Raw genomic sequence first — 12,524 nt, 5'->3', positions numbered from 1 at the left:
CTTTCAATCCGCTGCAGAAAAGGGGGAAAAAAAGATAGATAAATAAATAAATAAATAAGGCAAACCAGGGGGTTTCCAGTGCATGTGTGTGGAATAAAATGGAGGAGACAGAAATGTGCTGATCTCCAGGCCGAAAGAACATAAAGAGGCATGAAATGTGATGTCAGATTACAACATTATACATGTTATTTTTGAATTTAAAATGAATAAACAGGATGAATCTCTAAGCTCTGAAAGGGATCGCTCTCTAATGTGTAGTGCAACTGATTATTTTGTACCACTAAATGTTAAACTGCACTGATTTCCTCCTTTAACAAACCAGTAAATAAATAAATGCATATAATGAAAATATAATTCTATATACACCATTTTATCCTTGAAAAAAAGCTTACATAGCAAATGAATCACAAAACAAGTAAGAAATGTTCATTGAGGATGGACTTTAATTGAATTAAATCCTGCGTTTTGATTCCAAAAGGGTCAAAAATGATTCATAAAAGATCAAATTCTGGATATAAAAATATAAAATACACTGTTTTCTATAAACACCATCTAGATTAAGGCCTACAGTTTTAGACATTTCATTTAAGTCAACAGACCAACTAACATAACAATAAAACTCTATTTTACATTATATTCATATTAAATTTGCGTTAAATGTATTATATTGTATTAAATAAATAATTTTATTATCATTTTTCCTGTTGTGAACGTCACAGCTACAGGCCAAACCCACAGCACAATAGAGATAGTGGGCTAATTTGCTAAAATCTTTTGCTAGCTCGCTGGCTAGCCCGTTTTGTTAAAGAATTAACGGTTTAAAATTTAAAATAATCAGACTATAATTGTATAAAGGTGGTTTGCTTGTGTAGTTTCCAAATATAAACCTGTCTATCCGTCGAATTTAATTCAAATATTAGTGTTTTGTGTGACGTTTTGGTATAGCTAGCTAACTTAGCCTCAGCTCCAATTCCACTTTGAACGAAGGCGCTAGCTTGTTAGCAGATTAGCTTGTGAGGTAAACTGCATGCTAGCTGTTTGACAGAAGGACTCTGCGGCTTCGCTGCTGCAGTTTTAACGTTTAAATCTTTGCTAATTATATTATTTAGTCACTACATTTGCTGCTTAAGTCTAGTGCAAATTAGTCAGTCTTGTAATTAACACCTAAATCACCTAAATCTGGCTTTAGCAAAAGAAAACGACTCAAAGTTGATTGAGCTAGATCACTTTTTTCTCGTTAAGGCTAAGCTAGCTAGCTACGACTGGGCTAGCTAGCTAGCTTGGCTAGCTTTTAAGCTAAATGCTTCTTACGAGAATGGACCTTTTGAGCCACCGATTTATGGATAAAATGAACAATAACATCGGAAGACTTCACTACGATTCTTATGATGGTGAGTGTTTGTAATGTTATCTGTGTTATTAGCTAGTTAGCTAAACAATCAATAGTTAGCGAGGGTAAGTGAGCTAGCTGCCTAGCTAGCTGTATAATACGTATGAAGCGCGTATAAGACTGATAGAAGTGATGATAAAATGTTTGTTAATGAATAATAATATGAAAGGAGAGTTAAAACTGTTTGTTCTTTTTTTTTAAGTCATATTATCCTTCTGTTTTGTTTTTTTGTTGAGTTTGAAGTGATAGCTAGCATGCAAGGTTTAGCAAAATGTCTTGTTTTGTTCTTTTGCTTACACACTTTTTGTTAAATGTGCTCCAGAATGTTGACTTTTTATTTATTTATTTATTTAAAAAATTAGAGCTCGATATTAAATTCATACTTTCAGTTTATTTCTCATGCAGTGTTTAGCTGAGTGTCACAACTCTCAGGGTTAATAAGAAGGATTTTAAGTGAAACTGGAAATTGAGTGATCTTGCATCTTTGTTGTTTTGTTGTTTTGATTGTATTTATTGTTTTTGTGTGTGTTGTATTTTAGATGATTCCGGGGACTCCAGGATGCACACTTTGTCCTCTTCCACAGGAAACAGCAGGACAGGGACACCGATAAGCCCGATTAAAAGGAAGTTTGATGATGTAGAAGTGGGGAGCGGTCAGGAGTACCAAAACGAACAAATGGCCAAGATGAGCTGCCTGCTTTCCTCTCACCTGTACGTCTAAACTCGTGATTTCTAATAAACCTCCCCGTCGTTGAGTCTTTTCGCAGGACAGTGGCCTCGAAAGTTTTAGAAAGAATTAATTTGCGTAGTCATGAGCGTGTCATCTGCATATCAGAATGTTTTATGTTCCTTTAGTGAAGGAAGACGTTCTGAAGACACGTAGAACAGAGCGGAGTAAAGTACAATAGAGTCTAATCAGAATAGTATAATAATTATATTAATTATTATTAATAAATAATCACTTTTTATAGAAAGAAATGTTTGATCGCTTGGAACACAAAGTATCTATTTATATATTTATGAAATTCTATCATTTTTAAACAAAATTAAGCAGTGGTACTGCGGAGTCAGAGACACGAAGGCAGCAGTTACAGATGCAATAACAGTGGTGATCAGCGATTGGTCGTCGGGAACGGTGGGGTTCAGCGATTGGTCGTCGGGAACGGTGGGGATCAGCGATTGGTCGTCGGGAACGGTGGGGATCAGCGATTGGTCGTCGGGAACGGTGGGGATCAGCGATTGGTCGTCGGGAACGGTGGGGATCAGCGATTGGTCGTCTGGGAACGGTGGGGATCAGCGATTGGTCGTCTGGGAACGGTGGGGATCAGCGATTGGTCGTCTGGAACGGTGGGGTTCAGCGATTGGTCGTCGGGAACGGTGGGGTTCAGCGATTGGTCGTCGGGGACAGCGGTGTGAGCTTGAGAGCAGTATCGAGTGCAGGAGTGCAGATTTGTTTTGAATAAAGATATCTTTATTAAGATATCTTTTAAATAAAGTTGTTAAAGGGCTATAAAAAGTTCTCTGTAGTGAAAGTCACTGCTTTATTGAGGTCCTGATGTTCACAGCACCTTAAAGTGGCATTGTCTGAGTTTTGTCTCACAGAATATACAGAAACCACCTTTAAATGTTTAGTTCAAACAGTTTGTGCTGCACCTGATGTCATTTCCTGTCGTGTCGGTTGTAAGGGGAAATCCAGCGGACGGAGACACCAGGCCGGAACCTTGGGCTCACTGCCACAACCCGTTCGAGCACGCTTCCTCCGCCATCAGTGGGCTCCACGCCGGCCGCCTGTATTCCCCGTTCCACTTCTACGCCATGGAGCAGCCGCTGGCTCTGACCAAAAACAGCGCGGACGCCGCCAGGTCCTCCTTCCTCCCGTCGCTCGGCTCTACAGAGCGGCAGCAGGTCAGTTAGCAGTGCCGTGCCTCGGGGGTAGCGCCGACGGGGGAAAACAAACATTATAATAATTATAATAATTACCACACGCAGAGAGAAAACCGAGTCGTGTTTGTGTATTTACTGTCTCTCAGAATCGCCCGTCTGTGATCACCTGCGCTCCGGCGAGCAACCGCACGTGCAGCCTCTCTAACTGCCACATGTCTCCGAACGGCTTCTCCCCCGCCGTCAGTAACGTCAAGAGCAAAGCTAACGGTAAGCACTGGTGTTTCATTTAGCGTAAAGTTACTCAGTTACGAAAAAAAACAATAAAGAAATCAAAATACAAGAGACACAACAAAGGTACGTGTTTATATGTAGGGGGAAAGTCTTTGTTTTTTGTCAAATGAATGCACAATTAAAAATATATGAAACCCTAAAAAAGAAAAGTTTGGCATAAAGGACGTTCATATATGCATTTATAAATTTATATATATATATATGCATGAATATATAATTATTCTGTTGTTCAGGATTGACAAGGAGTTTAGAAAATGCGTTTTATTCACACAATCAACGGTTTAAATATTCAGTATTTAAAATGACAAATACGATCAAAGAATCCAGTTTGAAACTCCTTTAAAGGTTATTCTGTGTGTGTGAGGGAGGGAGGGAGGGAGAGAGAGAGAGAGAGGGGAGAGAGAGAGAGAGGGAGGGAGAGAGAGAGGGAGGGAGAGAGGGAGGGAGAGAGGGAGAGAGGGAGGGAGGGAGGGAGAGAGAGAGAGAGGGAGGGAGAGAGGGAGAGAGAGAGGTGGAGAGAGAGAGGTAAATTGAACCTGTGCTACTTTAAACACCATCTGAACATCACCATCTCTCTCTCTCACTGTCTCTCTCTCTTTATCTCTTTCTGTCTTTCTCTCCTCTCTCTGTCCCTCTCCCTGTTCCTGTCCCTCTCTCTTTCTGTCTCTCTGTCTCTCTCTCTCTCCCCCCGTCTGTCTCTCTCTATCTTTCTGTCTCTCTCTGTCTCTCTCTCTCTCTCTCCCCATCTGTCTCTCTGTCTCTCTCCCTCTCTCCCTCTCTCTCTCTCTCTCTCTCTCTCTCTCCCTCTCTCCCTCTCTCCCTCTCTCTCTCTCTCTCTCTCTCTCTCTCTCTCTCCCCGTCTGTGTCTCTCTCTCTCTCTCTCTCTCTCTCTCTCTCTCTCTCTCTCCCTCTCTCCCCTCTCTCCCTCTCTCTCTCTCTCTCTCTCTCTCTCTCTCTCCCTCTCTCCCTCTCTCTCTCTCTCTCTCTCTCTCTCTCTCTCTCTCCCCGTCTGTGTCTCTCTCTCTCTCTCTCTCTCTCTCTCCCTCTCCCTCTCTCTCTCTCGTAGCCAACGCCGTGTGTGATCCCGTGATTGAGGAACATTTCCGCCGCAGTCTGGGGAACATCTACAGAGAGCCGGAGGTGGCGTCTAACTCCGTGTCGATCACCGGGTCGGTGGATGATCACTTCGCCCAGGCGCTGGGAGACACCTGGTTACAGATCAAAGCCAAGGGCAGCGGCTCCGGCAGTCCCGAGTCCACTTCATAAAGTTCTCCACAGAACCCGTCTGAACCTTCTGGGTTGGTTTGTCCTGGGTTACACTCCTTTCACACCAAGTCTGAGCTCTGAAATTATTATTATTATTATTATTATTATTATTATTACTGGCTAAACACGCTCTCTTCCATGCCCGTTGTTTGATTTTTAATTTTTCTAGGCTTTTGATTGGATCAGTAATTTTTACCTTCATGATCTGTAGTTTATTACAAGTCACTAATTTTAGTTTCTTTATTTTAAAATCCGTTAGAAAAAAGACTTCAGCTTTAACGCTCCTCTCTCTGTCTCTCTCTCTCTGTCTCTCTCTCTGTCTCTGTCTCTCTGTCTCTCTGTCTCTGTCTCTCTGTCTCTCTCTCTCTCTCTCTCTCTTTTATGAAACTGATCTTAGATCATTAGGATCTCGTACAGGATCCTATCAGATTACAAACTGAAATGGACAGTTGTGTAGGAATGACGGCACTGAATTTAAAGCGGCAGTATGTAATGTTTAAACTTTTCCACTCGGCCGACTTTCAGCCATTTTATGCCACACGAGTCACCCTTAAGGTCTGATTTATACTTCTGCATACATTTATTTTATTTATTTTAAGTCGAGAAAGGAAAAGGTGTTTAAACGTGTAAGCGAGTAATCGATGTGAATTCCTGCGAATAAAATCGCAGTCTGTACGATTAAGTAAACGCTGAATCTAGTCACAGTGGGATTGGGACGAGACCGAAACGCTCGACTCGGAATCAGAACCAGCGCAAAACCTGCTTAACCAGAGCGGGTCAGGAATCTGTTAGCTAAATAACATTATACTGTGATCTGAAACACTATGCATTTTATTTTTAAGAGCGCTTTTACGTTTATTATTCCGTTTGTCGAGTCCGAGTCAGAGCGAAATTGGTTCTTTTGGCACATAATGAAACGAAAAGGTAAATAAGTGATTTGATAATTATATAAATAACTCGCTTACGACATTTATGACATTTTACGTATCACCCAGTGTTTATTTTCTCACATCTCAGAGCTACAGCTCTGTCCTCGTTCTCCGTTTAGCAGCTTGGGGGCGAAAATAAAGATCCGTTTGAATCACTTCCTGCAGTGAGTCGATTCAGAGTCGAATCACTTTCTCACTCGAGTTCATTGAAACCCCGTCGCTCGGACGCTCTCTCTGACCCGAGCGTGATCGCTCGATTGGGTTCTCATGTGTCTAAAGAACCGCACTGAGGCGGAGAACACACCAGGGTTCTGCTCACACACACTGAATATTGCAGAGTTTCCTGTACGCTGTGGTTTGCTCAACGCCACACTGCCCCCTAGTGACAGAGTCTGATAACACACACCACTGTCAGCAATGCAAATCTCTGAATGTGTACGAAGAACCATAAATCAGACCGAAAAGGGGGTGGGGCTTAGTGGCTGTGCCTTGTTTGTGGGCGGAGCTAGTTGTGTAAACAGAAGCATGTGCTTACATTGCACAGTTTTTCTACAGTGTATTATATATAAACCTTTTAACCGTTTTAAACACTTTTAAGACAGATATTTAACATGAAAGTTCTCTTCATCGCTGTGATGAAGCTCAGATCATCGTCTTCACGTGAACGCCACCTCGTGGCCATTTTAAAAAAACAAACAAAAAAAAATACCCAGGATTTTTCACTAAATTCTCAGTCCTGTGGCGTAGATTATGCAGTGCTTTGCTTAGCGTCGTCCCGATGCGCGTATAGGAGAGTCGCTTTCCACATTTTTGTCTTCAGATTGGAGAAACTTGTACATGACTTGGTGTGAAAGGTAAAAATTTCTTTTTTGAACAACAGATTTATGTGAACAGGGCTGCGAACAAATATCAGTCATGGAGTTTATTTTGAATTGTTTTTTTTTTTTTAAAGGGCTGCCAAAGACGCTTTCTACTATTCTGAAACATTTTTTATAACCGTCACAAACATACAGATTTTTGGATTTAAAACAAAACAAAACAAAAATAAGCAACCTGCAGTTCCAGAGTATCAGCCGATTCTGTTTTCAGATGAATCGCGTTTTGGAGTTTTGATAATTTTACAGTTATAATTACACAAATTCTCAGAAATCCTGTAAGATATCCAGCATCCTGGGCTTTGGACCGAGGACGCGTTTAACTTTTCATCTCTAATACACACTCATTAACCTGACACACACACACACACACACACACACACACACACACACACACACACACTCTCTCTCTCTTTGTCTGTTTTATTTGTAATCTTTAATCTGCTTAAGTATGTACTTCAAATAGCTGGTATCTATTACACACAGACTTCTATCTTTATACCGTTCGTTCTTAGTTTTATTTTTTAATCAGTAACGGTTTTAGAAAGTCCTGCTGCTGGAACAGTGTACTCAATATATTTTTATAACAAATGTCTTTTAGATATGACGGCACCTCGCTTCGAAGCACAGCCTCTGGAAAGGCATTTACATGCAGTATACACAGCTTTTTAAATAATTATTTCAGTTATACAGATTTATAACGCTTTTTTTTACAGGACTGAGCGAGACGAACAGCAGCTTTACAGCACCGTTTCCTTATTACACTGCCGTGGTGTTCTACAGTTTTATTATCATATTTGATATTTTTTCACAAACACAAGCGTCCCAGATGTGTCCCGCGTCTGGAATAGCCATGTGCCGATATCCAGTTTTAATATTTCATCATGTTATTACAGTACTTTTTAAACTAAAAAAAAAAAAAAAACAATTTATTTACTGCATGTTTTTCTGATGCAGTAAATAGAATTTTTTCCGTGATGGATATAATTGAGTGCAAACTGGCTTCTGGATGGAAAGAAGGAAATGATGCCGTATATTACATCCTGCAAAAAAAAAAAAAAATTCCAAAATAATATCTTAACACACACTATTTGATAATTTTCATTACAGCTGATGAAGGAAAACGTGTAGATGTGCCACATTTCACACTTTTTGTGTTGGCGCTCTGAATTTTAATACGAATTATCACTCAAAAATTCACCTTCTTTCATCCCTACAAATAAAATCTGCAGCGAACCAATCGACACGCGAATCTTGAATGATTGACAGATGCGTAGTTGCCCCGCCTCCTTCTCCCCGCATGCCACGTTTCGGCCGGTGCTCTCGTCTCGACTCGATTTTCACGCTCGAGAGTCACGGTAAAAAATTTATATTCACAAACAGCACCTTTTTTGTTTGGAACAGGAAAAAAAAAAATGACAATTTAGACAAAAAGATTAAAAAGTCCTGCTACTGTCATACATCTAACACTTAAAAAAATTATTTTAACAATAATGACGATTGTAAGATGATTTAAAAACGCAAACGTAGCCCATCCTACAGCGGGACTGCGCATTATTACTCTAACTGGCAGATCTGCACGTGTGAAACCCAACACACTAAATGTCTCGTTGTTATAAATCAACACTCACTCGGTCCCTGGGTATCCCCCCCCCCCCCCCCCTTCTCTCTCTCAGGGTGCACAAACTTTTGCACTCAATATGACATACAGTGAATCAATCACTTTTCAATATTAAAGTCAGTATTAAAACACTGAGGCTCTTATTCGTCAGATTTTATCTTTAAAAAACAAAAACACACAAACACTGCTGCATTCTTGTCCAAATGAAACAGGATAAATTTTATACCTGATTATCGGCACATGTTCTGAACTTTTTTTTTTTTTTTTTTTTTTTTTTTTTCGGTCCAGCGTATGAACCAGTTAGCGCGTCCCACATTCCCGCTGTAATCGCGTCCGGTCTGGTTTTCCTCTCCCTGGGGCCGCCGCCTGACGCTCGCTCATTTACACTTCTATATTCTCATTTTTCCGACCGCGAGTCGAGTTTGGAATCTCGAGTCTCTGTAATTAGTTCTCGTATCGAATAAACAGATTATATTTTCTCACCAAACTCTTACAAGCAGCAGGATAACCGTACATGAGCTGTTCAGGGAGGGAGTTTCCATGGTAACCGTTGACATTAAAGTCACGTAGCAAGCGATCGTATAATTGTCCACGAGTTGCTGTGATTTTATACGCGGATTACACCGTCACGTTTAAATCACTTATTCATTTCAGTTACCAGTTTAATGAAGAAAAAGCAATTCCAAGACAAATCTGTAAATTAAGATGATATAAGCGTAGCCATTCAGTTAGGACAAAAGTAATGGCGCCCTATAAAAAGAGGAGGAGTCAGTGTGTGTCTGTGGTGGCCGACGTGCCGCGGTGGCCGAGCTGCGTTACTGGAAGACTGAAAGAGGAGGCGCTGTTTCACCGTTTAGTCGCCATTTTGTCATTTTCGGCTCTCTGGTGAGCTTTGCGCCTTTTATGGAGATTTGTGGGTGTGGCTAAATGTTAATACTATGAAAGTGATTGGTAATTACCACCTGAGTGGTGTTTATCAGCGTACACACGTTAGTACGAAGAAAATCTAAGTTACCAAAATGTTCGTAAATTAGGAGCGAGTTGTTTTTTTACACACAACTTTTAGTTAAAGGTGGAAGAATCGATGTTGCTGCCTTCTGATGGAGGACAAAAGCTGCTCCAACATGCGAGTGGAAGTAGTGATGGCATTTTCACTCGTTTGTGATAAAAAATATTGTTTAAATTTTTATAAAGTTATAGCGTGTAATAGATTATTGGCACATGCTTCCTGTTGAGCACCAGAACAAAAACGCTAAAGGGCCTGTTTCAACATTTAAGATATAAACTGTAAAATAATCATCATTTAATTAATATTTTAAAATAATTCAACATGTAGCGCGATGTTTCCGACACGCCAAAGCGAATATTAACTCCACCGAGGTTTTTCGACTTCCCTGGTTTTTTTTTTTTCTGTAGCAAAAACACTCTGAATTTTTGTGTAATATAAAATGACCATCGTTACGCAGTGCGTGATGAATGACCAGTTTTTATCTCTCGATTTTTACTTAAAACTTCACATTATCTTCATATTTAATATCCATTTCGCATGCCTCTCTCATTTTCTCTCTCTTTTTGTTTTCTTGAAAAAAGTTGATCTTTTTTTTTTGTTTTGTTTTTGTTTGTTTTTGAGGAACTGTCCGAGGTCAGTTGACTGCCAGAACAGTTTGGGGGGAAAAGTCTAAATATTAGCCGGAGGTTCGAGGAAGTTTGAGAATCACGTGTACGACGACGTGCGTGTTGTTCGTGGTTAAAGCGGTAAAGGGGCTGCGTCCTCGCTTTCTCTCCAAATAAATAGCGAGAATATTATAGCTAGTTTATATGTAACTCTATTTACTTATTTGGCTGTTTTTTTTTTCTTACAAGTGCCACTTTTGTATTCATTAAACGTGAGAAAATAAATAAAAAGTCTTTTAACAAACATGTCTAATGATTGTTGTTATTGAAAGGGGGCGTGGCCTGCATACTAACGTGACTCAAACTGAGTTTTATTTTCATTTCATTTCTAAACATTTCAGATTCTCTGAAAGTCATGGAAGTCTGTTTCACCCCAAGTGTTAAGTTTCCATATCTGCACAATTTCACACTCTGTATCTGGAATGTTCTGGAAGCTGCCATGTTGGAAAACCAGCGTGACTTTTCATTAACATCACAGTATTAATCGATTGTTTAAAAACACACAATCTTCATACAAAAGTCTCTGTGCATGAAATCTTTGTGCAAAAACAAAAAAAGATCAAATCCCCTGTAGGTCAATTGTTCTTCTTCTTTAGAAAGATGTTTTTGAGAAGGACTTTTTCCATCCCTGAGGTCCTGTGGTGTGATTCAGGACGAGTCCAGAGGGATGGGGTGTGAAATCTTTTTTATTTATTTATTTATTTTATTTTTTTGAGGAGTTGTCGTCCGACACAGAAGGGACGAGACCCACAGGAGTGATATGAAGAAACATGTAGATGGAAATGCATTTTTATAAAGTCAGCAGTGAGGAAATGATCACATGATGCCTCAATCCTCCAAAAACAAACTTCACTTCCGCTCATTCTGGGTTTAAACATCACTGAAGATGAAGATTCGTCCAGAGAGAAACGAGCGAGTGTGTGTTAATAAGAGCGCCATAATCAGGATTCATCTGAAGTTCAGGAGCAACTTAATCACTTCAAACACAACCTCACAATTCCTTTACATACCACCAGGGGGCGACATCTATCTATCTATCTATCTATCTATCTATCTATCTATCTATCTGTCTATCTATCTATCTGTCTGTCTGACAATCAATCTGTCTGAGCTGAGAAAAAAATAAATTTTCTAGTTTCTATATTTTTCAGTGAAGTGCACCCCAGTTAATCCCGACTTTCCATCCTTCTGAATCATAATGAATAGAAGATACAGTGGAACCCACTTCCTCCTCTTCTGTCCATCGTTACTGAGTCCTGCATGAGCTCCTCTGAGGTGTTGAACATGTTGATGATGTAAACGTCTCTCGTTTCTGAATTTTATCCTCTGTATTATTGCTGAAAGCTGAAACTTCTCGCCTCCTTTATTTTGTGCATCGTGTTTTGTGCAGTTTTTGTGTAGTGTGTTTTGTGTAGCGTGTTTTGTGTAGCGTGTTTTGTGTAGCGTTTTGTGCAGTGTATTTGTGTAGTTTATTTGTGCAACATGTTTTGTGCAGTTTTTATTGTGTAGTGTATTTTGTGCAGCATATTTTGTGCAGTTTATTTGTGCAGCGTGTTTTGTGTAGTTTTTTGTGCAGTTTGTGTGCAGCGTGTTTTGTGCAGCGTGTTTTGTGTAGTTTTTTTGTGCAGCATGTTTTGTGTAGTTTGTGTGCAGCGTGTTTTGTGTAGTTTTTTGTGCAGCGTGTTTTGTGTGCAGCGTGTTTTGTGTGCAGCGTGTTTTGTGTAGTTTTGTGTGCAGCGTGTTTTGTGTGCAGCGTGTTTTGTGTGCAGCGTGTTTTGTGTGCAGCGTGTTTTGTGTAGTTTTTTGTGCAGCGTGTTTTGTGTGCAGCGTGTTTTGTGCAGTTTGTGCGCAGCATGTTTTGTGCAGCGTGTTTTGTGTGTAGCGTGTTTTGTGTAGCGTGTTTTGTGCAGCGTGTTTTGTGTAGTTTTTTGTGCAGCGTGTTTTGTGCAGCGTGTTTTGTGCAGCATGTTTTGTGCAGCGTGTTTTGTGTAGTTTGTGTTTAGCGTGTTTTGTGCAGCGTGTTTTGTGCAGCGTGTTTTGTGTAGTGGGCGTCACCGTCTCAAGATTTACATAATTACTTGTAGATTATTCGAGCTTTATCCATCCGTCTCCAGCTTCCTCCTCCTCTGAAGAGGATGTGAGCGCGTCCTCGGGGGACAGAATCAAAAATAGATCCTTTAAACAAGTGCAGTAAACACACACACACACACACTCGCGCACACACTCGCGCACACACTCGCGCACACGCACAGTACAGATGTAAGTGAAGTTGGCAGGATGGAGCGCTTCGGCCTCGCAGCTACACACTGCAGCGCTGATGTAGTGTAACACTGAGCAGGGCTGAAACATGTAAAGGTGGAAGGTAAGAAGGTTCTCTGAGGTCTTTTCCGTCGTGAGAACCGTGATAAGGTGCAGAACCCTGACATGATGAGGATGGCACTCAGAGAGCTGGAGGTTCATTCAGTCTGTCAGCTCCACTGCATACTCCTCCACTCCTCTCTGAGAAAGGAGGAGAGAACGCAGTCGCTCCTCATCACCAGAACAGACACGGAACCTGTCAGTGTGCCTCAGCGTCAGAGAACCCGCCTGCTGCT

General features: G+C 40.6%; 1 protein-coding gene across 1 annotated transcript; it reads left to right on the top strand.

Annotated features, from left to right (window-relative positions):
• The first annotated feature begins 719 nt into the window (after window positions 1-719).
• On the top strand, window positions 720-10,173 carry vgll4a (vestigial-like family member 4a). Its single transcript, XM_026945023.3, has 5 exons — window positions 720-1,391; window positions 1,930-2,101; window positions 3,076-3,295; window positions 3,421-3,541; window positions 4,632-10,173. The coding sequence occupies exons 1-5, from the start codon at window positions 1,301-1,303 to the stop codon at window positions 4,829-4,831; spliced, it is 804 nt and encodes a 267-aa protein (XP_026800824.1). The 5' UTR covers window positions 720-1,300; the 3' UTR covers window positions 4,832-10,173.
• Window positions 10,174-12,524: the final 2,351 nt, after the last annotated feature.

The sequence above is a fragment of the Pangasianodon hypophthalmus genome, chromosome 16 (assembly GCF_027358585.1).
Source record: "Pangasianodon hypophthalmus isolate fPanHyp1 chromosome 16, fPanHyp1.pri, whole genome shotgun sequence".
In the NCBI taxonomy this organism is placed as follows: Eukaryota; Metazoa; Chordata; class Actinopteri; order Siluriformes; family Pangasiidae; genus Pangasianodon; species Pangasianodon hypophthalmus.
Note: the sequence above shows the minus strand (reverse complement) of the source record. Positions and strands in the feature narration are given on the sequence as shown.

Coding starts and splice junctions, on each gene's coding strand:
- vgll4a (XM_026945023.3), top strand. CDS start 1,301: ATGCTTCTTACGAGAATGGACCTTTTGAGCCACCGATTTATGGATAAA. Junction 3,296..3,420: donor GCTCTACAGAGCGGCAGCAG/GTCAGTTAGCAG, acceptor ACTGTCTCTCAG/AATCGCCCGTCTGTGATCAC. Junction 3,542..4,631: donor CGTCAAGAGCAAAGCTAACG/GTAAGCACTGGT, acceptor TCTCTCTCGTAG/CCAACGCCGTGTGTGATCCC.